The sequence below is a fragment of the Polyodon spathula genome, chromosome 19 (assembly GCF_017654505.1).
Source record: "Polyodon spathula isolate WHYD16114869_AA chromosome 19, ASM1765450v1, whole genome shotgun sequence".
Lineage (NCBI taxonomy): Eukaryota > Metazoa > Chordata > Actinopteri > Acipenseriformes > Polyodontidae > Polyodon > Polyodon spathula.
Window position 1 is genome coordinate 32,256,655 of NC_054552.1, and position 25,754 is coordinate 32,282,408.

At 37.5% G+C, this 25,754-nt stretch overlaps 2 protein-coding genes across 5 annotated transcripts in view; both read left to right on the top strand.

Annotated features, from left to right (window-relative positions):
* The first annotated feature begins 2,228 nt into the window (after positions 1-2,228).
* On the top strand, positions 2,229-10,145 carry LOC121294923 (uncharacterized protein C15orf61-like). Of its 4 annotated transcripts, XM_041219126.1 has the most exons (4): positions 2,229-2,563; positions 4,453-4,578; positions 6,805-6,913; positions 9,918-10,002. In XM_041219126.1, exons 1-3 carry the CDS (start codon positions 2,300-2,302, stop codon positions 6,886-6,888), a joined length of 474 nt encoding a protein of 157 aa, XP_041075060.1. In that variant the 5' UTR covers positions 2,229-2,299; the 3' UTR covers positions 6,889-6,913; positions 9,918-10,002. The 4 variants fall into 4 exon arrangements, with proteins under 4 accessions (XP_041075060.1, XP_041075063.1, XP_041075062.1 ...); XM_041219129.1 differs by lacking the exons at positions 6,805-6,913; positions 9,918-10,002 and adding an exon at positions 5,066-5,628; XM_041219128.1 differs by lacking the exons at positions 6,805-6,913; positions 9,918-10,002 and adding an exon at positions 5,523-5,628.
* A 5,127-nt stretch (positions 10,146-15,272) lies between these two features.
* LOC121294693 (dual specificity mitogen-activated protein kinase kinase 5) overlaps positions 15,273-25,754 on the top strand; it is a 70,819-nt gene continuing 60,337 nt past the window's right edge. Inside the window, exons 1-4 of the mRNA XM_041218692.1 lie at positions 15,273-15,643; positions 16,120-16,168; positions 16,449-16,516; positions 24,141-24,210. Of these exons, the coding sequence (XP_041074626.1) occupies positions 15,509-15,643; positions 16,120-16,168; positions 16,449-16,516; positions 24,141-24,210 (322 nt within the window). The 5' untranslated portion in view covers positions 15,273-15,508. The remainder of the gene's footprint in view (positions 15,644-16,119; positions 16,169-16,448; positions 16,517-24,140; positions 24,211-25,754) is intronic.

Sequence of the window (25,754 nt, forward strand, 5' to 3'; positions counted from 1 at the left end):
GTATAGTAACTGAATACCAATTCGATATGTAATTGCAGTGCTTATTTATAATCCTAGTCTCTTTCAGCTCCTTTGAAATGCTACTGAATTAACATTTTAAAAAAGCACCACGAGCCATTAGCAGAAGGATATATATTACAAACCAAATCTAAAAGGCAAAGTAGACGCCACAGATATATCTGTGTACAAATAAGTCTGGATTTGAACATCCATTTGCATTGAAACCTGTTGCTAAAAGCAGTCTTTTTTTAAAGGGGTAAAGCGGGTCACATATGTTTGCCCTTGTAGTCCTGCAGCACATTGTGGAGTAATGGAGCCTCAGCTGCTGGATTGTAGCTTTTAATGAAAAAGAAGACAATGCAAACAGGTACGATCCAGGGTCGTGTTTCAGCAGTCTTTGTTGTGTCTGACAATGAAGCAGGACCGTTTGATTCTTATGGACTTTGTAAAGGGCTCTCTGGAGTCTGTCCTTCAGCCTGTGATGGGTATTAACTAGAATGGAGAAAACAGGATCAATATATCTTCATAAATCAGTTTGGCTCTGATTTTGTATTTTTAATTTTTTTTATTTTAGTTGATTCCAAGTTAAAATTACAATTTAGACAAACAGTTACTATTAGCATTAGATCAGACTGACTATCAATTTGGTTTATTTCAGTGTACAGTACTTGATATTACAATATGATTGGATCTATCACCTATGCTGTTATTCACTGACATGGTTTATTTTTCTTTCTTGATTCAGAAGCAGTAATGTGCACGGATGCACGTCGTGTGACACATTCCCCAGCCCACCTAGTTTGGCACCACAAAGTGATGTGCTATTTTGAATCTTGTCCCATTTCATGGTATTTTATTACATTGTGTGAGCTTTCAATGCAAGAGTCTACAGTATATATATATATATATATATATATATATATATATATATATATATATATATATATATATATATATATATATATTTTGTATGTGTGTATACTGTATGTGCTTGTGTGTGTCTTACTCAGGAACAAAAGCTTATAAAATCTGGAAGATTGTAAATATAGCTTATTCATCTTGGCAATTTATACCAAAGCTAGCTTTTTTTAAAAAACACAAATTGTATACTTTAATCTGATTTTTATACTTTTTAAATGCAATAAAGAAAATTGAAATGCAATCCACCTGCAGACAACCTTAAAGAATCTCTGTTACAGGACTTTCAGGGATGCATTTTGTTACATTAGAGTATACTATCAGTAAGCCTTTCAAGATATATCTAGATAATCATAAGTAAAACAATAAGGATCTCCTCTTTAGGTGCTGCTTAGCTCAGCTAACAGTGAGCAATCCAGCGCAACGCAAATCAAAGCTCTTAATGTAATGTGCTGTAATAACAGGAGCTCAAGGGTGTCAGTCTTAGCAGCACAAATAAAGCAGGGACTCAAAAAACAAACCCTTCAAATCAGACATGCTGTAAATGACTGCAGTAAATAGCTGTGACAGATCCAGAAATTTAGCAGAAGAAATACGGCTAAACGCTCATCAAATGAGAGGAGTAAAGGTCAGCAGGCGCTCGCTAGGAGGAGGATTTGCATTTGATGGCAGGAACGTTTAAGTTGACAAATAGGAACCCAGGAAGGCACTGCAGCCACCTGGCAGTTAGTTATTAAGAACTCTTTCAATTGTGATTTATTCCCTACTTTAAAGAGGGCACTGCTATTAAAATATTATTCTGAAATTAGTCCTGTTTTAGAATAAGGCCTTGACAGAGTGACCCCTTAATATCCTTATAATGATGCCATTTACCATTCAGATCTGAAGTCACTCAATGCAAGGTTTGTTTTAGAGTGCTAAGCACTAGGGCAGATCCACAGAGGATACTTCCAGATTCAAACACAAACAAAGGTACCATTTTAAAAGCAGGGACCAGATCTACAGTGAAACACCTCTCTTAACAGTAATCAAAACAGGGAGTCTTTTGTTCTCGGAGATGTGTTTTTGGTTGCAGAATGAGGCTAATAAAATGCTGGTTGTTAAACATACAAGACGTCATCCCATCTTCTAAATGTAACATTGCTCCAGCTGGCGTTTCTGTTATTATCACTTAAGAAATGTATACTTGCTTTCAACACGTTTATAGTCTCCCATTCCAACGCTGTTGTGTTAAACATCTGCGTTTGAAACTAGTAAAATATAAATATGAAATTATTCCTTTTGCAGTCTTTTAATGTAATAAAAACAAAAGCTACAAATTAAATTAAAATGAAAAAAGCGCTTTGTTTGTTAATAATACATTTTCTTAATTCTGACATTCATGTTTCTGCTTGGGCAGTCTCACAGTGCAGTGAGATTCCAGAGTCGCTGCCTGTGTGAATTTGCATTCCAGTGCAGTGTTTATGTTTGTTCAATCCTCCAGGTGTGGGCCACTGATCTGGACTTCAGTGATCAGCTGTCAATGACCCAGCTGATGCTGCTGATGACCAGGGGGAGGCTGGACTGCCGCTCCAGTCAGCTGGAAGTCCCTCCGCCCGCCAGGGATGTGAAACAGCCTGGCCGGCTCCGAGAGGAGGCAGCGACGGTACGTGTGCGTTAACTGCAGCTCAGGCTACCTCAGCCATGAAGAATGTTTCATAACCCAGTTTCTCATTACAATCACAAATTAATTACAAGTCATTACAGAGCTGTTATATTCCTTGGTATGTCGCCGAGGTTAAATATGGATGGCATAATTAATGCTTGTTATGAATCTACCAGTGAAGTATTAAGGAACGGCTTTTTTAATATTGCAGGGTTTTTGTTGCTTTTTATCTCTGGACTTTACATTTGGTAGATGAAAAAAAAAAAAAATCACAGCCCAAAATCATTCCTGGCTTGAAGCATACAGCCTTATCCCAGCTTGCATGACTGGGCTGCTTAAAACTGGCTTCAATTGGTACTGACTTGGCAAGGTTGCCAGTCTTTGTGTATATGGGACCCCAGGTGGAATTGAAAGAAAACGTTGCTCATGTGATTGTAAGAGACTATTAATCTCATATACTGTATAACATATTCATACATGTCTGCTCCTTTAAATATTGTTTACAAGCAACCATGGTCTCAAAGAATAAAGTGTTTGGCTTACTGCCAATAGAAAACCTCTAAACTAAACAATTTAATGAGCTGGCCTTGGATCAGCCATTACAACAGTCTCTACGGCATGTTGCTAAGAGGAGAGCTGAGCACTTGTTTACCTTGTTAAGCAAGGAAAACAGAATCCTTCTTTTTAAACTGCAATAAAATAACATGCAGCTGTGGGTTAGCTACTGTATTATTATAGATTGAGAGAATGGTCAGTCTTGAAAAGTTCATTGTTATGACAATCAAAACATCTTGTCAATCTTCAATTCCTACATGTCTACTATACCAAGCACTGCAAATTCGAATATTCTGGTCTTAGAAATGATATTGATCTTACCCACCCTTCTATGTCGCTTAATATTTCAAAAATCTGTCCCGTATAATAATAAAATTAACAAAAAACCATCTGTTTTGTTAAATGCTATTACTAATGTAATTATGTATAAACCCAATCGGCCAGTGGATGCAGAATACATTATCATTCTGATAGATGGGACTAAATAATCAACACATTAATAATTCATACAGCAATTCATTATGCATGTGTATGCAGACTGTGTAGCTGAAATAAGCACCTCATCAACCCGAGGCCAGTCCTTAAACAATAGTACTCCATTATTAGTGGCAAACTCGAGTTTACGCTTGTTAAGCTGCTACTTGTATTATTTTATCAAACATTCATTTCGTTTCAGCCTCTTGCTCAATACAGCAGATTTCACAGGCTCCTCTTTTTTAAAGTTAATGTTTTAGCAGTGGCTGTTATTAACTATCAATATTACAAACATGATTAAATCTCAGCCAGACTTTTTTTTTTTTTTGTTATGCAAGAATTTCAAGTATGCCAGCTTAAATTTGTCACCAATAAAATGAATTACGAACTGTTCAAGTAATGCTGTTCCGTTATTGTAAATCTACAGCACTTCATTAAGTGCAATAATAAGAATATTAATAATAGGAAGCGTTTTACTCTTAATAGAGACCTCTGCAATGTAACCATTTTTGTGAGTCGTTTGTTACTATGTTGATCTATTTTTTTTTTCTTTTTGAATTGCACGTTGTAGTAAAGACTTTGATTAATCAAATTCCACAATAGCACATGCATAATATACTTACTGGACTACCACTAAAAATACCGAAAAATCTGAAAACTCCCCATTGAGAAAAAAAAAAAAAACACCTGTAAATGTATCTAAGTGGGGAATTATTTATAGAACGTTTGGAGAATTAATATATCTATATCAGGCTGTTTTTGGTTTTCTGATTGCTTGCACATGAAAAATCTAACATTTGGTTATAAAAATGCTGCTTTTTTTTGATAAACTGTAGCGGTGCTTGTGTTGTTGTTGCCAGCCTCCGACAGTCACAAGCCACTGTGCCGTGATGAGAACCCAGCTGAGACACACCAACCTGGCCATGGTGCACTACAGTGTGTTCTTTCAGATGTGCAAGGCACAAGGAGTGGGGTTTGATGTCAAGGTAACAGAGACGGGAACATTTCCATGATCATCAATGTGATGCCATAAGCTATTTTACCACAGCATAAACAAAAACTACCTTTACTTGATCAATTATTGAGCCATATGTATATTTAAAAAGCTCAGACATGCAGTCCTGCATTCTTTTATTTATTTTATGAATATTTCATTAAATAAACACGATATCTGACACTGCTCCATAGCTTCAGACACCTCCTACATCTGTGTCATACTGATAAACAGGAGCTAACTAACAAAGGTAATTTAACTGTGCTTACCACACTCTGCAGACAACAAGCATTTAACGCTATCATGGGAACATTTTAACGTTAATGCTACAGGTATATTTATGAACAGTATGACATGGAGTTCTGTGAAATTAGATACTTTTTTCTGGAAACTATTTGAGTTGACCTAATGCTGTGCACATTGATGCAAACGCTCAGCCTGACCCCAGTTTCTGTTTTGTTTTTCTTTTCCACACTCAGGTAGCGCTTGCTTTAGGGGAGTAAGACAAGCCACCAAAAAGCTGAACAAATATGTCAAAGCACAAAATACTGCAGTCAAATCCATAGATAGATAGATAGATAGATTACTGTGGACTGGGATCACTGCAGTATTTTAGCAGACTGATGCAATATGTAAGAAGGAATATCTAGACTTCTAGAAAAAGACTTAACAAACATTTGGAAACAGAACACCATTTTCAAGGTTCCAGTGATGTATGTAAAATGTATTTTTATTTTTTTCCCATTTGATTATAGCCTGTACTACAATACATGCTGATTAATATGAGAATACAAATCAGTCCAAATGAATCAGTAGAATTTTTACCAATAGAACATTCTGGCAGCCAACAGAGTCATTATAATCTAATCAAGAATAGATACATTTGGTTCTGCAGGACGCTTGATTTCAGGATTTTCCTTATTTTCTTGTTTCCAGGAAAGGCAAGGGACACTGTTTATCTCCACAACAGCCACAAAAGACACAGCCTGGGGATGATGCAAGTAGAGAGATTGCCCAATCAAATGTTTCCTCATCCAGGATGATGAGTGTGAGCCTTCAGTAAAGTTAATGACAGTTGGCAATGTTGCAGACTGTATTTATTTAGTAACAAACAAAACAATGTCCCAGCCAGGCAGCACCCCGAATCTCATTTATAGCATAACAATGAGCTAATTCCATCTTTTACCACTGATCTGCTCTGTAATAACCTCTGGAAGCAAGTGCAATGGCAGGTTTTCTGAGAGGAATAAAACTAAACTTTGTTAAATTATTGAAGTAGATTCTTAACAATGTGTGTGCAGATATTTGTGTAGACGCTGCATGGTTATTTGTGAGCCCTTGCACAGCTGATTGTGTAGAGCAGACTTTGTATCTTCTTTGAACGATTAGCTCAGGCCATGCTCATGAGTGGCTTCTTTCCTCTCAGATGTGCAACCCAGCCATAGATTAGAAACGTGTCAGAGGAGAACACTGGTTCCTAATTGGTGTACAGTTTGCATACAAGCCTATCTGACTTCACATATTTGAAGTGCGTGATAAAGGGGGATCACAAATCATTTTGCTCTATCTTTGAATCAAAGCAGATTTTAGAAAGTCTGCTAGCTCATGCTCAGTGCAAAGGGTACCAGTTATTCTACATGCATATTGTCAATCTTGATTATAAGCAGGACAATGTATTCAGGGTGCCAGGGGACTTGCAGCACTGTGTGGGTAACATCATGTATTTAAGCTGATTCACACGTATGAATAAGTCTTCCAGGACTGTTTGGGCAGCGTTGCCAGATTGTCTGTGCAGTGAAACCAGAACAGGAGAAGTGTCAGGGCAGGCTGCATGGTGCAAGGTTTTAATGTCTTATTGTGTCTAAACCTTATATGGTGTGTGACACTCAACAAAAACCACAAACCTCCTTTCAAAGGAAGTATCATAAAATGAGAAGCATTGTCCTACCACTGCAATGGGTCCGTGGGACTTGACGAATAAACCCATTGGTATGCTGTGGTGAGTTGATTAATAAAAGATATTTATTACACAAATCCTTGTGTTGACAAGTTAAAATAGTACCTCATCTTTCATTTTTCCCTGAAGATTGCTGTCGTGTAAGGTTGGAAATACTCATTAAATTCCTTCAGCACATCTTTCCTGAATGAGAGGGTGATTGTTTTTTAAGCATGCAAGGGGAATCATTAGTAAACTCATTTGTTTGGATATCATTAACAGAACAATTGGGGAGGATCTCCAGGGGGCCCTCATGACCTTTGCTCGCAATCTCTCCATCATTCATCAAGAAATATCAGTCCCTAATATGCAAGGCGAGACCAATTTTAAGGTAAGGTGTTAATTAACTAACGATCCCAGTTAATTTTCTATAATACACAACAACTGGATTACTGATATGTCATTTGTTAAACAGTTTTGTTAAGGCATTATAATTAGGGTTAAGTATGACTCAAGATTTATTTATTTTTTGTTTGTTTAATATATTCTTGACTACTTGCCTTTACCATTATGGAACCACTGTAGTGAATTGTTCATCGCTGCCACTTTTGGGTTTATTTGAATCTCATTGTCCATTGATCAAATCTATTATGAGAGGTTTTTTTAAGCATTACGAGCAACAATTTTCATATTGTTTTCATTTTATTTATTGAATGGTGAACAGCATGCATGTCAAGGGATCTAACCTCTTTCTGATTATAGGGTTTATGAATAAATAACCAATTGGAATGAACGGGGGTCATGACATAAAAAGGGATTTATTTTAAAGTGAAATGATTGGAATTGATTACTGTAAATATGCATTTAAAATCAGAGAATAACTTTGTTTTTAAATACAGCACTCACAAAAACAGCCCTTCCAGTTGCAAGATGCATTATCATCAGGGGCAATTTTGCAGGAAAAACTGTCACCAGAGGACTTAAAATGCAAATGAGAAACCTAGAGCAAGGGCCTCAGACACCTCTCCATACTGTAGAGCATATGAGACTGTGAGCAGCTGAACGTGATGCGTGTTCTGTTACTCACCTGGAAGGCTGCTTGTTGCTCAGTCAGTGAACAGTGTTAGGATTTGATTTCATGGAAACATGCAGCATGTGCTCTTTTTATTTTTTGTTATACTATAAGGACATGCTGTTTGTTATTAGTTTGGTAACATTAGAAGTTGTATATATATATTTTTTTTATTTAAACAAACAAAACCTTGCACTTTGTTATGATACCCTAAGGAAACCGTTTTCGTTAAAAAAAAAAAGGAGGGAGAGATCAACATTTTAATCTCTGCTTTTTATAACTGGAATATGTTTTATAAACATCCTCTGAGCGCTGCTGTACGTGATAGCAGGACACAGTGTACAGGCTTCCATTTAGACCACATCGAAAGCCGGGTTAGGAGCAAAGGAAGTTTGGGGTCCCGACTGCTAAACTACGTCTGAGAACTGTAGCCTTCCTGCTAAATAGAGTGCACAAAAACCAAACTGTACTCTACAGGAAACAGACACCGGGGAATTATATTTTAGCGTGTGACATATTCTGGGATACTGTTGTTTTCACAAAGAAGGCTAAGGCTATACAAATGGTGCCAAAGGTTTCATATGCTGTGTGGGAGAAACTGCCTCTTCTCTCATAGCAAAAAGTACATTACTGCAGCCGAATAGCACTCAGCGTTTTATACTTATTCTGTAATACTGGTTGGTAGTGCTGTACTGTACTCTGTCGAGCTAAAGGTTGGTTTACTATTAAAAACCAGAATTGCGTTAGTGTTTTAAAAGACATGTTTAACTAGGAACTAAAATGACTAACAAGAATGTTTCTCTCCGGAATTCTAAATGCAGGGCAGCGCCTGCAGTTTAGAGGTGATGGAAAGGGTTTGAAAGTACTATAAGCGAAGCCATTTAGAAATGACATCTGGAACATTAAATTAAGTAAATACATCGCTGGTTAGACCCGATATGCACAGTACAATCTGTAGAAACTATGTATTAATGTGTTTTGTACTTGTTACAAAATATTTGTAACCGGAATCGATGTTGTAAGGCTGTTGTTTTTTTGTTTGTTTTTAATGGAAGTTAATCTGAAATAAAAACGTTATGTTAAGAGTAAGGCAAATAACTGATTTTTTACGGAGATTGTTTGCAGTTGTCCAAGACTTCCATAAATACATGACAAAAAAAAAATACCTTATTGCTTTACATGAAATACAAAAAACGAGACCATCGTCCCCTGACATGTTTGCAAGGTGCTACATTGTTCAGGAGGGAGAATGATCAGTCCTCACCGAATACCTCGTCTTGAATTCATTTACTATAATGTAGTATAATGCTTTGTTTCATTTTTAAGCAATGACCGCTTTAATGAAAAGGATTCATGGAATCATTTTAAAAGTACTTCTTTTTCCAATTGGACCGAAAAACAATGTGCCCAAACCCAGGGCCTCCGAGGTACTAACTCAACACCTGCAGCAGAGGCGCCTTCCCTTCTCGACCTCGTTCTGCGTCAGCTACAGCGCCGTGGAGAATGACCAGTTTGGGCTGTCACATTTTAACTGGCCGGTGATGCAGGGGGCCAACTATCACATACTGAGGACCGGGTGCTTTCCTTTCATCAAGTACCATTGCGCCAAGGCACCCTGGCAGGACTTAGAATTTGAAAACAAGTTCTTTACAGCTTTAAAAGTTAATAATTTAGGTGAGGATCTGACCAGGGGGCAAAACTTTTTTTTTTTTTTGGTAAACATTTTTACAGTAAACATTGAAATTTTAAAATGATGGTCTTAAAGGGTGTTTTATCTACACAAAATGTGTAGTAAGTGGTACTTTCCTCATGGTACCTTTTTAATTACAAGCAATGACTTCCAGTTTTTTGTGTACATAATGTAATGTCATGTGCACTGATTTTGTTGGTTTCTGTTTCTTTGTATTGTATTCCATGGGCTTGTGTATTCTGAGGACAGTAAGCATGACCCTGTGGCCCATTTTAAAGTTGAGAAAGAGAGTTAACCCTGGCCAAATTCCAGAGCATGTCAAAATAAACTCCATCTGCGTGTTTTATGCTGTCTCGGGTAATAATTTACAGAAGAGCAATTAAATAGATCAGTCACAGCCAGGAAATGAAACTTGGTACGCTTTCTGCCGTATGGAATCGAGATAAAATGTAACTTGGGTAGGTAATTTCATACTATGGGCAGTTCTTGATTACACCTCTGTATTGTGTGTTTATATAAGGCTTTTCTGATTGGTTACAGGCATTCCCAATATGTCTAAATATGTTTAATACTTAAGGAGGAAACAAAAGCAGAACCCAAAGCCCCTAATATCTGCTGTGCTTTTTCTTTCAGGTATCCCTACGTTAGCATATGGTATCGGCTCTTGGTTTGTCGCTACAGTGCCTGAGACTGTGCACATGACTTCAGGCCCTGTCACTGTGTATTTTTCCTATAAAGAGGATGAAGGTGCTGTGTTTTAACTAGGCATAATAGAGAAGGTATCTGCTATTGTTGTACATGTAATGTACATGGTCATATTGCATTTATTCAATTTGCAATAAATTACAAATGTTTCACATATTTACGTGTTTTTCTGTTTTTTTTACTGTCCTGTTCTAGTGAATATAATATGCTGCTTCGTTCTTTCACAGTTCCATAACTCACAAATGTGGTTAATGTCCAGTTTGGCAATGTTGACCATACATGTGCTACTATATACTTCACTGTAAAGGAGCCCTTCACCAATTCACTGATTTCAATATTTCACAACTCTTTGATGTGTAAGTCAGATATTGCGGAAGCACTGCATTTTTATTTTTATTTTTTATCAGATTACGAAGTTAAATAACAATTTAATGCCAAAATATTTAGAAGCTAAACCAAAAAATAGACGGTTCTTCATTAAAATCGGAGGAAACACTGAATTCATCTCTTTTTTTCCCCCAGGGTAACATATGAAGTTAAATAACTGCAGCTCATATATTTAAAGGTCAAATAGTGCTCATTCAATGCCAAGCGCCCCTGTCAATATTGCACTGTGGACGTCTGGCCTGAATACAAGGCTGATAAAATGGTTTTTAATTACCAGACAGTGAATGTAGCCTTTTATTGGGAGCACACCTCCAGTCAGCCCCACGCGTTTGATTTCTGATAATGCAGACTGCTGACTTTGCTTACCTGTTACTCAATACAAACAGACAATCGGGGCCCCCTGATTACAGCGTGATGTACTAGCATCCTTGGAGAGCCTCTTTGACAAACTACTCTATTGATCACTGCAGTGCTGTGCTGCTCAAAGCATTAATCAGGGTCTTGATTTCTCTCTGTGTAATATTTAAGCAAAAGTAATAATTTCTTGTATTACATGGAAATCAATGGACCTCTTGCTGCCCTGGAGTTGATCGTGGTGAGGGATGGGCTAGGACCTAGGCAAGATCAAGGGTTGAAATGTAATGATATTATTTGTAGGATTAGTATTGAAAACCGTATTTGTTGTCAGCCGGCTCCGGGGAAGCAGCAGCAGCAGCACACTGGCTGTGATAAAGTGGGTTGTTTTTAATGGGAGGTGTCGACGGTCTCCCAGGGCCGTGTAAGTTAATTGCTGATGAGATTGTTTGCTTCACACGCAAAACAGGAAGGGGAGGACAAGACAAGTGCAAATCATTTTTCAATGGGACTGAAATTAACAAACACTTAAAAGTGCCCTGATTGATGAGTTAGGCTATTGTTAGATTAATTTGTTTTGGCCTGGATTTAAAGTAATGCAATAACTAGACTCTAGACAGTACTAGAGAATCGCAAGGATATTTTAAACCAGTTTTGGTTAATTGTGCCACACTGTAGTTTTGGTAGATCAAAAGGTGTACGGTATTACCACAGTGATATGCTTCAGATGGTGGGATCCCATGCAGGTTACTCTGAATTGAGGACTTTTTTTTTGAAGTCAAACAGGTTTACATGTTTAATAGGACAGAATATGCCTGTGAAAAATCAGTCATGAAGACATAGGTACTTTCAGTATATACACTAACACCCCCTGCTGGACACTTTAGATATATTTGTAATCAACAATGTGACCAGGTAAGAATGGTTTGAGATGACCCACCTTGTTTCCCAGTGTCTTATGTAGGTTACAGTATGAAACTACAATGCAAATAACAATTAGCACATTAATGACAGCTCATTAAAATCTATGAAACCCCACTGCAAACAGTTCCGTTCAATCTCACTGAACAGAGAGATCTGGATATTATTACTCACAGGTAGTTCACAATAGCAAGGTATTTCACTACTTGCTCTATTATCTGCATGGTATTTGCCACATGCTCAAAATATGTTGCATTGTATATAAGAATGTTGCTCGGCCTTGGTTTGCCCTCTGCCAATTAGCATTCAGCAGTGACAATGACCTACAGACACAGTACACAGAAAAACCTTGTAACACTCATTGGAAAGCTGTATAGCTTTAAAATAAACACAGCGGCAAGGTTCTGGTCAAAAGGAAAAATTGACTGTTAGTGGTCCCCTGGGGCTTTACTCCAAAGGAGCAGATAAGCAAGTAAGTTTAATGGTGATCAACAGCTCTGTTTGGAAGATTGCGTCGTCAAGGAACCAGCAATGCTGAGCCTGTGCTCAGGTGCACTTGTTTGCCACTGACAAAACTTACAGAACAATTAAGCAAGCAGCAGGAGTTTCATTTTACATGAACAGAATACAAAACAAAGAGTGATACAAACTGCAATGAAACGGTTTGCGAATTGGCTCATTAAATAGCTGAATGTGAATTAATTTGCTTCATCAGGTAAGTTCACTGTGTGTGTAGTGTATGGACTGAACTAGTGGTAAAATTAGTCAAGGCCTGTGTTCAGTTGCTGTATCTCAGACAAAACAATCTGCATGCAGGTATGATGAAATGTTTCTTTTTGATTTTTTGAGGTCAAGAAGTTATTCTGCTACGTCACCTCATCCCATGTGGCCGAAAGGTACAATGGCCTACTCAGAGACATAGACAAATCACTTGTGAAGCTTAAACCACTACCGGTATGTGTGTGTGGATGTTTGGTTTCATATTTAAGCTGTGTTCAGCTGTCCTTTATGTGCGGCACAACAATACAATTGTTATCCAGGTAGTCAGTCCTTAATTATCCACTGGCATGCTTTCTGATATATACTGAGAGTGAAGTGTGCCACAGAGAATAGCACTGGGCAGGCACGGCCAGCAGCTTTGTTTAATATCAATTAAAGGCTGATGCAAATAAGCGAAATCCAACCCTAAACCGAGGTGATCACGTTGCACATTTCATCAGCACTCTCCATGCAAGCGGTATTGACTGTTAGGAGCACATTAGCCTAAACAGCTGCTTAGCATTACACATCACCCAGGTCAACAGTCTAGGGTATCAGAGCTGAAAACATGTTACTGTAAATTAACGGAAAATGTAACTGCACTTTGCTGAAGGATCAATGTCCTTTAAGGTCCATACAATCAAACCTTGTCGCAGTGATTGAGGCTCTTAATTGCCTTTCAAAGACAAGGTGGTAATCAACATAGGTTTAAGTGCTCTTTCTTGCAAGTTCAATTACATGCTAATGGCCTGTGCCAAGCAGGATCTTTAAATACTAATACTGTTTAAATCTTATGGAAGTAATGAAAAATAGCTTCAGCCCTGCAATCCATAGAGCCCAGACCTTAATCATTACTTTTTGCTTTTATACCACTGATGAATTTCACCAGAGTGTAGTTGCTTTAAAACAATGAATATTATAATTAACCTGTTGTCTCTTATTGATTTGTTTTTCTAATTCCACATTTTGATAAATGTATGTACTGTAGGCGATGTGGGACTGGCACAATAATACTGTGCAGGCCTCTTTCATTGTCAACTTTAATTCATTGGTTTCTTTTAAACTTATAAAGAAGAAATAAGACACTTTTCTATCCATTTTATCCCAATGCAAGATGCAATGTTTCCTTTTCAGGGACTACACATGGTTTCTGCATATTTCTTATGGATTTTTCTAAGCTAGGTATGGATGCTAATATATTTGACTTGAGTCTAACCTTAGTTTCCGTATTCTGCTTTACTACCTCTTTTTAATTATTGGAAGGGTATTGGATTGGAGTTGCAGGTAAACCCCCCTGTGGAGGTGAGTCCCTTCACACGCTGGTAATGGGAAGCCCGGGGGGAGATGGCTACAGGATGACCAGGTCAATAGCCGGGTCTGAAATAATATGAGCTCTTGGATGAGAAGATGAACACCTACAGCTTGATGATCTGTCTCTTTAGTTACATGGATAAAACAAATATTTTAAAAAGAGTGATTAAAGGTTATATGGGGAGGAGGGAAGAATCCTGCCCAAATTAGCACTAACCCAAACAATGATGATTGATACTACGTTTTTGGATTCTTTGCAATGAAATACCCATGATAATACCTGCAGTTGTTGTTGTCCTATTATTTCATGACTGGAAACCCTTACCCCACCCTCCACAGAAGGACACGGCTTCTGATTGTTTCAGCAAAGACACTTGAATTATTAATCAAAAAGCTCACAGCATCGTTACAGCTGTGATGCTTGTGGCTGCTTACCGTTACTGCATTTGATTTCTATGAACCGTACATCCCCTCTAAAACCATAAGTTGCAAGTTTGTATATGAAATCAAGAAATAAAAATATAATTTCTGAAAGCATATTTATACGATAACTGTACATACACACAAGCCATTTTTTAGTCAGTGATTCACAAGCTGAGTGCCGTAGTCCTTGCAAATAATCAATTATTTAGTGAGAAAAATCACATTCATTTTGTTGTAACTCAAAAATTAATAGGTTGGCCAAAACAATTACTGTATATCACCCCTGAAGCTATTAGAGTAAGGTTCATCATTAATATTACACAGACTAGACCATGCACCTTGGTCTTAATATTGATATGGAAAGCAATACTGGGAAGCCTACAGTCTGTATGAAAGGATTGTTTTAGGCTTCTGATTATTGATTAATAGTGCACTGCCAGGCAGTTGCACACAGCTATGAAGCAAGTAAGATGTCTAAGCTCTCTGGGTATCTTCTGGAAAATGTTCTCCTTTTTATTTCTGTTTTGCTTACATAGCTATAACACAGATTGAATGTAGAAGCTTCCACCACAGTAAGTAATACCAGAAACAAGTCTATTCTGGGGTATAACTGAGCTATTTTTTAATTGGTCATACATAGCGCTGGCTGGTGCATGTTTTGTACTGGTTCAGATGGTTACAGCCTTTAAATAAATCTAGTAGCTAAACCTAATACTATACTAGTTTATTTAAATCTATAATTGGTCACCAGCAAACCAGAAAAACAGCGTTCCAGCGAGGTTAATTAAATTAATTTAATAAAAGTGATTTCTTTATCATCAGTCATACAAGCATGAGAATGTCTATTTAAATACCAAGGTCAGAACATCTAAATGAATGAGATTTACACATTCAAATACAATGTCATGCTCTTTTGGGGTGTTAGACTGCTAGAACTGACGTCAACAAGTTCCTAAACTAAAATCACGCGAAATGAGTCAAACTTGACAAGGCTAATATTATTAGAGTGAAGGAAGATGTGCGTGCCACTCACAAATATGGCTTCCACTGCACCGTTCTCTCTGAGGGTCAGCCTTGCAAGTTTTGTTTCCGGGTTATGATTAAAAAACTTCCTGTATACTTCCTGTATATTTTTAGTTTTACAGTGAAGCCGTTAGATATCGAAGTAACAGATGTTTGGACGAAAGAAATAGAGAAAACTAAACAAAAACAGATTCGGTTTGTAACTGACGTGTGAAATCTGTTTGCTTCAAGTCTGCCAGCTTATTCCACGTCTCCTAATGGGGAAGGGAAAATAAAATAGGATGTGTGTGATAGTGATCTGTTAACATTAAAAGTCGCAGTAACGATGAGATCTGGTTGTTATGATTTTGCTCGTTTTTAATCATTTTGATGAAATGGCGAACCAGGTGTTAGTCATTCGAATTAAAATCCCAGACGGTGGCGATGTGGATTGGACCGTGCACTGCGTTTCACAGCTCATTTTCCGAGATGTCTTGGTGAGAAAAAACACAACTAAACACACACACACTGTAAATTAAACACCTCAGCTTGCACTTATTAACAAAACTTTCAAACAGATCGCTACAGTCCAGATTATTAGTATTGTAAATATACGTATGTTACAGAAGTAGAGTTGTGTTACTCAATTATTGACGGACATGCCAGTTTCACAATCAGTGTTTCAATCTTCATCCTCTATACCAAGGGTTAAGTGCAAGTTTAAATATTTGCTAATAGCACTGTACTGAAAGAGGCTCTGTGAAATCACCCATCCAGTAATTACAAGTACCATGCATGCTGTACTTTAAATGTTGCATTTTAAATGTCCTTCGTTTTAAAACAGGAATAGTAACCCTGTAATGTTAGAAATGCGTACCTTGTCAAATATTCTATGTGGCTGCATCATGAAATGACAGGACTTTTACAGTCAGCAGTGTGCTTGATATCATTTTTTTTTTTTTTTTTTTTTTAGGATGTGATTAGCCAGGTCTTACCAGACGCAACAACCACAGCTTTTGAATGTGAGTACAGCAGTCTTTGAGCGATTAGCAATGCCTGCACCAATAACATGCTAATTACCTGTAGACTGTAATTTAATATAGTTATGGGAACAGCATCAAATTAACCAGGCATCTGGTAGTGTATAGTAAATGGCCAGTCTGCTAATAACAATAATAATAATACAAATAATAACAACAATCATCTGCAGAAGTGCTTGTTTCTAGCTTGGAGAATTAACAGTAACACATCCTAACAAGAAAACAACCCAATAACAGATTGTGTGCGCTGTCTTCATAACAGATGAGGATGAGGATGGAGATCGAATCACAGTGAGAAGTGATGAAGAAATGAAAGCCATGCTGTCATATGTAGGTAACGTTTTACTGTCTATAAAGAAATCTAGAAGATTTATCCGTCAATTTGCATTCAAAAACCATGAGTAATGTCTTATGCAAAGGGTGCTACTGACTTAATTCTTTCTTAGTGTTAAGGTGCACATATGGTTACGATAATGTACACTTCCAGAGTGTCCCCTTTTATAGGGAATCTAAAGCACAGCAGCCAGTACTGTCATCAGTCTAAACCAGGGGTGGGGGGCGTACAAAGCAACAGGTGGAGGGATTAAATGATTCAGGAGAGAGGATTGCTAGCTGAAGTTTTCTGACCTGCCCCAAATGGTATACAGAGTCTAAACACGTGTCTCCCTGTTCCAGACGCATTGCGCATTCTTCTGTACTAAAAACCAGTTTGTGTCTTTAACTCTTCCTCTCCAGTAAGCATGCATCCGCTTTGCTTGTTTGCAGGGGCAGAGTGATGTCATGGGTTTGTATTACCTGTTGTAAGGCACTTTAGTGGCTTCCTGTTTTCAAGGTGCTGCTGCTCCTGCGGGACTCCAGCAGGTCTTTAGGTATCTTAAAAGTGATCTGGACTTTTACTGCACCTTTGTGACGGCTCTGTACTGTTGTTTGGAAATTTAGTTCTGTTGGTGCTTGCTAGGCTCCCACAAAAATACACTACTTAATGGTCAGCATAACTTTTGTAAAAGAAAGAATGCGGTTTGAAAAATTAAATTGAGTTGTCATGCAATAAAAAACACTAGCTGGATCTCAGGACAGTATCATCTGATCACAGTGTGAAGCAGCAACTTGATCTATTTTCTCTCTGTTGCTTTGGTAAGTTTGCTGCAGCCTTTTACTTTGACTTCATTTGAATCTCGTAGTCCTCTTTATACCACACTCACACTACTTTGCATTCCCAGTGTAGTGAAGGCTTGAAATAAAAGGGTCATTCGATTGAGACGTTTGAAATATAATGTCATGTATATAAGATGCTGAAGAAAAAACCTGGGGATAGATTTAGCACTGAAATGGGTGAAGTTTTTTTTTTTTTTTTTTTTTAGCAATTTAGGTGAATTATAATTGCTGACCTTATACCATTGAAGCTGGTATAACCACACTTTTTTTCATGCAGCTATTAAGTGCTAGAAGTGTAAAAAGCTATTAAAAATGTATTATACGAGATCTTTTCACCCAAGGGTAAAATGTTCTCATTGCTAAGCAGATTGCTGTGGTTGACAACTGGCAGCATTTTTTTTTTTTTTTGAGGGACAGGACTGCACAAGACCACAGACTGCCGCTCTGTGCCAATCACTGTCACTAAAGGATTGGCTGTGGGTGGCCCCAGGGGGCGGGTCAGGCACTGCTTCACCCCTCCTACTAACAGGTTGTGTCCACGCCCACTGTGTAATTGAGGACTGATCTTCCAGCCCCATGTCACAATAAGATGGGACACGCTTTTCAATCTCTGTGCTCTTTGGGAATTGTGTTACTGTAGCAAAATACTTAATTTTTAAAATTGGGGCTTAATCTGCATGTAATAATTATTACTACCTACCCTGGTGCTGCCTTTGATGTGCACTGGAAAACACTGCTTTTTGGGGGGAAGGTTGGTCTAAGTGAAGGGATGAAGCATGCTGTTTTAGGCTCTTCACTGACTTTATTGCCATCAGTGTTACAAACATGTAGATCAGCAATTCATCAACAGGCACATGTTAGTTGTTTTTGTTTATGCACTGCACACAGAAAGTCTGTGTCGCACAGATAGCTTGGTATTCTTGCACAGATGCTAAATGCTGCTATCGGCTAATGCGTCCTATAATCACAAACATGTGGGTGTGGAGAGTCATTTTCACCAGTGCTAAATAAAGATGGGGGTTTGGTTTTAATATATATATATATATATATATATATATATATATATATATATATATATATATATATATATATATATATATATATATATATATATATTCATACTTACTGTTCACTTCACAGATATTAACAATAATAGATTGTAATGTTTTTTCCTTTAGGTGCAATGTAGGTTAAATGAACTATCAATTTTTATTATTTATTACGCAGTACTTAAAGTTATGGCTCATTAAAAATGGACCCTGTGGGCTCCAAAATTTTTCAGAATCTTCTTTCATCTGGGGATGTCTTTAACCCCCTATCAGACTTGAATAATATCATAGCCACGGGCTCAACTTGAGCGGGTTTAAAGGTTTGTTTAGTTTTGTTTTCTGGGGAGGGGGTATTTCTTTTATGTTTTAAACTTGCTGTTTATGTCTTCCTTTTGTAAGGCAATGTTAAACTGGAAGGGCTAGTAGACTTCAGTGACATGACGCTGCTTTGCTAAATATCTCATTGAAGCACCTGGAGAGAATGTGCAATGGGTTCCCGGGTTTCAGCTGCCTTGCTTCGGGTTGTGTGTCTCCGAGTTTGATTCCTTCTGTTGCATAACAGCATGTTAACAAGTTAAACTAAGACAACTAAGCAACCAAAAAGTACATTTTATTTTCATTTGTTATTTATCAGTGCACTTTAGCTATCTGCAATTTTACTTTGTGCATAGCAGTATGCGTTTGGAGACCGTTCTTCCTAGTTCCTGCCTGAAAAAATGGGCAGCATTAAGATAAGCGATTGGGTGGTTAAGTTGGCAACTTGCAGCAGATGGAGTGCTTGAGGTTTCCTGCTTTTTCATTACAGCCCCATGACTGGATCACAAACTAAACCTTTACCAGAATGTACACTTGAGATGTAGACATTTTAAACTGTGCAACGGACAGACGCACTGCAAAAACAAATGCATCTTTAACCAACGTCAAAAGATTCAAAACAGCATCCATGCATTAAAAAAAACAAAAAAACGACCTTACTTTTTCTTAGTTTGCTTTTTAATTGATTTTAGAATTGTGGCGAGCATCCTCAAAAGCAATACAGTACAAAAAAAAATTCAAATCTTTTGCATAGTAAATGCTATGTGTACATCTTTGGCTGCTGTAATCTCCAGCCTTTTGGCAAATGAGTTGCAATTCTTGTTAATAGTTTCTACTCCTTGTGGGATCACTATGTCTGCAAAACGTGCTGAATAAAGGAAAACAATTTAATACAGGTGTGGAGTAGAAGTGATGGGGTCTTATGCAAGGGTTATGCATTTAGCAATTATTATATTCATATTCAAAGCATATGGATTTCGCTTGTGTTGCTCTGTACAATCCATTGAGACTGGAGCTTATGCTGTGCTACTGTTAATTCTAGCTGAGTGGATACCTATTATGTTAAATAAATTAAAAGAAAAGGGGTGATGTGGAAAAGTTAAGCAAGCAATTCATCTGACTTGCGATCTGTGCCCTTAGAAATCAATTTATATAAAGTGTGCAATTGGGGGATGATGTCAACAGCGACCTGCATTCCCTACTGGAATAGAAAACACAAGGTGCCATGTTCTCCCCTTTGCATTGTTTACATTCCTGGTCAAGTAGGCATGTTTACCTTGAAGGGGCCATTTATATACCCGTTTACCATATGCATGTTGAGAATATTATATTTTCTCTGTTTAATATCATGCTATGATTGCACTGGGGGCTGCTTCTGAGAAGACTCCTAAAAGCTGTATTCCTGCATTGAAGACTTGGTTTTAGAAATGTAGATTAGTGGTGCGCAACAGTAACTTCTGTCTCTGTGCACTGTGAGTTACCAAATGGAAAATAACTGTACAGAAAGTGGGTCATGAGTTAAAGCAGCACACCCCTACTTGTCCGGTTTCGAACCAGCTTATTCAGAAACAGACCCAGGGGTTGAATTTTTTTTTTTTTCTCGATTTAGTAATCAAGCATGAATAGAGAACGAAAGAGAACACAGAATAAATGATCCTACTGAAGTCATAATGCATAGATAATAGACTATATTTATAACAGATTTTGACCAGTACACTGTACTGCTGATTATATTAATAATAATAATAATAATAATAATAATAATAATAATAATAATAATAATAATAGAACGTTTTAAATTAAAGTTTCTGTGAAAATAGATGTCTTTGTGGAGTATCTCCGCAGAGAGTTGCAGTACATTATCAATAAGTGTGTTCTGTAATTTTATTTTATTTTCCTTAGTATGATAAAAATTGAGAGTAGACTTTGAAATGTCTTAGAAATAAGGGTACAAATAAATAAATAAGTACATCTGTAACAATAACACAGGTCGCTCTTTTCTCTTTACTGTTTACCCCAAGGCTGATTAATGTGGTGCTTGATCTTTTTTGTATTTAGTTATTGTCCATCAATGGTGTATCCCTTTAAAGTACTATAGCAGATTAGTTAGTAATTGCAGTGATAATCAATAAAGTAGTCAAGTGTAAAATTAATCAATTGGGGTTTACCTTGAGGGATCCAGCAACAATCTTATTGTTCCACTGAGGTTTCATAATAGAGCGTCCAGACGGGTCTCGATAAACTTGACAAGAGATGACAGAGATAAATAGCTGCTGTAATAACAGGTGCCCCAGTTGGATTGCCAGTCACCGGCAAGCACATTTACCGCTAACACTCGGAAAACAGGACTCAGGAAAGGTCTTGGTGGAGAACCTTTTCAGCTGGTAGTATAAAGCGAACACCACTGTGAAACGGTAGCCCTGCCTGTGACCCTGAAGATGAGCTTCCTTCATACTGCAAATGCCGCCTTCGTTCCTGTTGAAAGTTTAGATTTTGCATGGCATGATTCGGTATTAACTCGTATGCATGTTTATTGAAGTTAAACGGTCGAAGGATGTATAGTAAGTGGAGGCTTATGTGCATCCACCATTGGACTGTCACCGCAATGTTGTGCTCATATCTGCATATTGAGAAAATTTATTAAGACTTGGATTTCATTGGTAAGATTAAACAATAAAAAACAGATATTGGTTATTTCATTTTGGAATAATGCGGATATCTTTGCATTAAAGTTACGTTATCTCAATTTATGTCTTCAGACTTTTTTTATTAGCATATTACTGCATATGAATTAAATACTTCTTTTAAGCCATGGAGAATAAAAGGCTTTGAAATATCTATTGGTTTCCAACACATTGAACAAGGTGCTGGAATCCTCAAGTTTATATCTTACCTGCTTTTCTGTGTCTGTTTCCTATTTAATGTATTACACGTGTTTCAATCATATTTGCAGTGTAGGTCATAAAGAATGAAACAGCATTTTAATTGGGACTCAGGTTGTGTATGCCATTGTGACCCATCTGGAATGTCAAGGTTCTGTAACAGAATTGCAGGAAATGATCTTGCCCTCTGTGCAGCTGCAGCTGTTAGACCCTGCAAACCATGAATAGGTTCGCACACGCACAGCGTTGGGAACAGAGTTCCCATTCGCTCCCAGTACAAAAGACTGACCTGGGTCACCACCTTCTCCCAGCACCTTAACCTCCATCTTCACCCCTGCACTAGGAAAGGGTTTCATCCTCCCACTGCAGTTGGACCACATGCATTAAAAAAAACTGCAAAAGAAAGAAAGAAAAGCCCTGGGTTCACGTTCCTCTTGTATGTGTCACACAAGGGCCTCCAGGACACACAGATCTGTCACTCGCAATGGGCCACTCGTGACAAATCGTTTCAGTGTTCTGACCTGTGACCTGCTTCTATAATCAGAAATCTTACAACAACAGGGACTAGGAGGATAACAATAAGAATAACAGAGCTCTGTAGTTACACTTATTAAAAAGCAAGCTAGAATGTCTTACTGTTTGATTGGAATAGATATGTAGAAGTAGTCGGTAACCACAGACAAATGTTTGGCATCACATTTAAAATATACAATGTATGTACTGTATAGACAGAAACAATAGATAGATGCCATTGTCCTCAACAATTAATGGTGGTGTGAAAGTAAAAATAGGCCTATTGTTCTTGTTTCCTTGTTGTGGAGACAGTAACTTGTACAAATAATCCAAGTGTTACTATGCCTTGCAGGAATGCATCCAGCAAATGGTACAGGTTTGTGCGTCTAAATAGTTGGGCGGCAGGTAGAAATGGACTCTAACACTGGAGGGAAAAAAAAAATTGCTTACGTTCTGGATTTTCCAAACCTGTTGAACAGAGCCTTTATACAGAGTCCCCAGACCAGCAGAGCCCAGTCTATAAGCTGATCTTCAAAGTATTCGTTAGATGTAATACTACTTAATATTACTTTGACATGGTTCACTGGATGTGTATGGAATGAAGAGTTGCTGTGTCTGCAAAAAACGTTTCCAAGCTTGTCTTTTACAGGCGTGTGTTTGATAGAATCAGGTCCTGTACGCGTTGGCCCAGTTGCTGAGTCACACGTGCTTCGAATGTTTAATGATTGAATGTAATGTGCAGTATAAGGTAATTATTATTAAAAGCAGCAGGTCAGCTTAATGCAGCTGCTGCATATTGTATGCATCAGTCCAAAAGGGGCTTTTATTTTTGACAGCTAGTGATTGGAAAGTTGCTGGCAGGCATTACAAGCTGCGGATCAATAGCTGGCAAATTTTCCATTAAAGAAAGATTACCTGGACAATGTTCCAAATAGCCAGTGGCATCTCAGTTTTCCATAGAAGCCTTGAAAACCCAAATGCTGGGGACGCGTCAGTTTAAAATTAGCATTGTTTTTTTCCAGACTGCTTGTTCACAATTTTTGTTGTTTCAGAAAGCAGGCGCAGTTAAGGAATGTTGTGATTTAACAACGAGTTTGCATTATAATAATAATAATCGCCACATAGATCCGAATGCTCCTGGTCTCAGATTACTCGCTATATTATATTAGAATTTGCAAATCAAATTTCTTACATTTTAATTCAAACCGCTTATCTGTCATTGCATAGCATTGCTGTTGCTGCAAAAGTAGAGGGCTGCTTTAGCATGGGAGCTGCAACAGGGACAAAGGTAACTCACCTTGCTAAACATCTGGAAAGAACAAGTGGTTACTTTCCCTCATTTCAACTGCATAACCATCTCCAATTATAGCCTTGATATATCAGTGAACACAGTATACTTGTAAGTGATTGAACCCATAGCCAGGTCAACAAGTTTGCAGCTTTAAAGTAACAAACTACAGTTGTTTGTAATTGAATTGAAGGGTGCGGTGCAAGTTAATGGGAACCCCCATTTCAGTTTATATTAACATCATCATATCAGTAATAGCACTGTGACAAACCGATGCCTGCTGTGCGATTTGCTTCTGAAAGTGTCAATATGAACTGCTTTGATTTTAAAAGGACCTCCTGGCTGCAGTAGCATTAGGGTCCGAGCTAAGCTATATCGGGCGTTTCTTTTAAAGTATACCGTTATAATTTATAGTAAACTCAGATATCGATAGGATAAAGTCATCTGAAATGTCTTTCTATCAGATAGTTTGTATGAGATGGAAATGGTGTCACGTTAGAATTCCTATCAAGTTCTTAGTATATTCTTATTTAGCCATAGAATTAAAAAACATGTATAGTGTATGGAGCTATGTGTAAGATACCAGCTGATTCTCGTCCCCAGGATGCTCACCACTGGGTACCCACTCTGCCCTCTCGCGGAGGGGATATCAGCTTGTATCGTTCAGCACCCTATACCATATTCTGTATGGATGATGTTTGTGTAGGTTTCTTTCTTTGTATTGATTATGTGTTTATTCCCTCTCTTTGCAGTATTACAACACTGTAATGGAACAGCAGGTGAATGGGCAGCTGGTAGAGCCTCTGCAAATTTATCCAAGAGGTAACGATACTCTTTCTGTATAACAAGCGGTACATAGAAGACAAGTCTGTGTGAATTGTGCTGTAAGAGATATACCCTCTCAAAGTGATACACTGCGTGTGGTTCACATTTCACCTGGCCTTTTAAGAGTCTTTGGAGAAATATACAGATATTTCTTTCTTTCGTTCTTTTTTCTTTTCCCAAAAGGTTATTCAATGCTTTGGGGCGCTATCCCATCCCAGGTGGTTCCTCAAATCAGTGTGGTTTAGCAGCATGCACCACTAGGCAGCTTTCCTCACCTTTTATCACAGCTGTCTGCGTCGCGTGTCCCTCGTAGAAGATGTATGCTAGGTCTATCACTTTTAAACAAAGCATCGTTAAATCTAGCAGCTACAGCACCATTTAGCACCGTGCTTTCACTGCAGGTCAGTCAATGACAGATCACACAAACATACTCCATAAACTGGTAATAAGAAGAAGAAGAAGAAGAAGAAGAAGAAGAAGAATTTAAGGAAACCAGCTGATGTATGGTGTAGGTTAGTGATCTGGATTCATTTAGGACTTAGTAGCTTTCCCTTGTATAATGCTCATTACTTGTTTAATGTGTATGCTTTTGTTATTATTGTTAGTTTAAAAAAAGCCCTATGATGCAATACTGAATAATAATGGTATTATTATTATTATTAATAATTATAGTATTATTATTATTATTAATATTATTATTATTATTAATAATAATAATAATAATAATAATAATAATAATAATAATAATAATAATAATATAAAATAAGTTTTGAAACATATATATTTCTTTAATTAACAATGGCACATACTGCAAAATCATCTAAGTTACGGTCTAATTTACAGGCTCTTTAGAATAAAATAATACTTTAGAAACGCCTTGTGTAGTGAATTGTGATTCGGTACAGGGCTAAGGGAAGGAGGTCTGAAACTACACAATCAAGGCCTGTTGAAACTGCAAGATGAGCATGAAGTGTCGGTGACAGAAATAGATCATTAAACTGCTCATTAAATGTAAATTTGCAAACCACAAGAATTGAACACACTTGATGTATTTAATAATTACAAGCCGCTGTCCGGGAGTGTTGGGTAGGTAAGAGTGTGACTCCACAGGGGGTGAAGTACACGTGCATCTGGGAGAAAGAAAATCAAATCCATCTCTCCCAGACAATCAATCAAAATTGACAGGCCCTTTAACATATAATTTGCTGGGGATTGTACTTTGGAAATGAGAACAAGCTGCAACACGGAGCCAAAAGCCTTTTTTATTTCTAAAAACATCTTGCTACAACATTTCCTAAACATTAAAATCCTGTTGTCTTTAGTTATTATTTCTGGAAATGAATGAACGAAAGAAATATCCTGATACAGTGAGTGGCAGTTGATATGAATCGCACTTTCCAATGCCTCTGTGGGATTTCTTTTAAGATGGCCATAAATAAAGTTGTATAAAAACGAATTGCAAAAAATTGAGACATGTTTCTAATTAATTAGGCATACCATTATTAAAGTAACCAACTATAACTAAGAAGCTAGAGTGCGAG

Coding starts and splice junctions, on each gene's coding strand:
- LOC121294923 (XM_041219126.1), top strand. CDS start 2,300: ATGTTTCTGCTTGGGCAGTCTCACAGTGCAGTGAGATTCCAGAGTCGC. Junction 2,564..4,452: donor TCCGAGAGGAGGCAGCGACG/GTACGTGTGCGT, acceptor TGTTGTTGCCAG/CCTCCGACAGTCACAAGCCA. Junction 4,579..6,804: donor GAGTGGGGTTTGATGTCAAG/GTAACAGAGACG, acceptor TATCATTAACAG/AACAATTGGGGAGGATCTCC.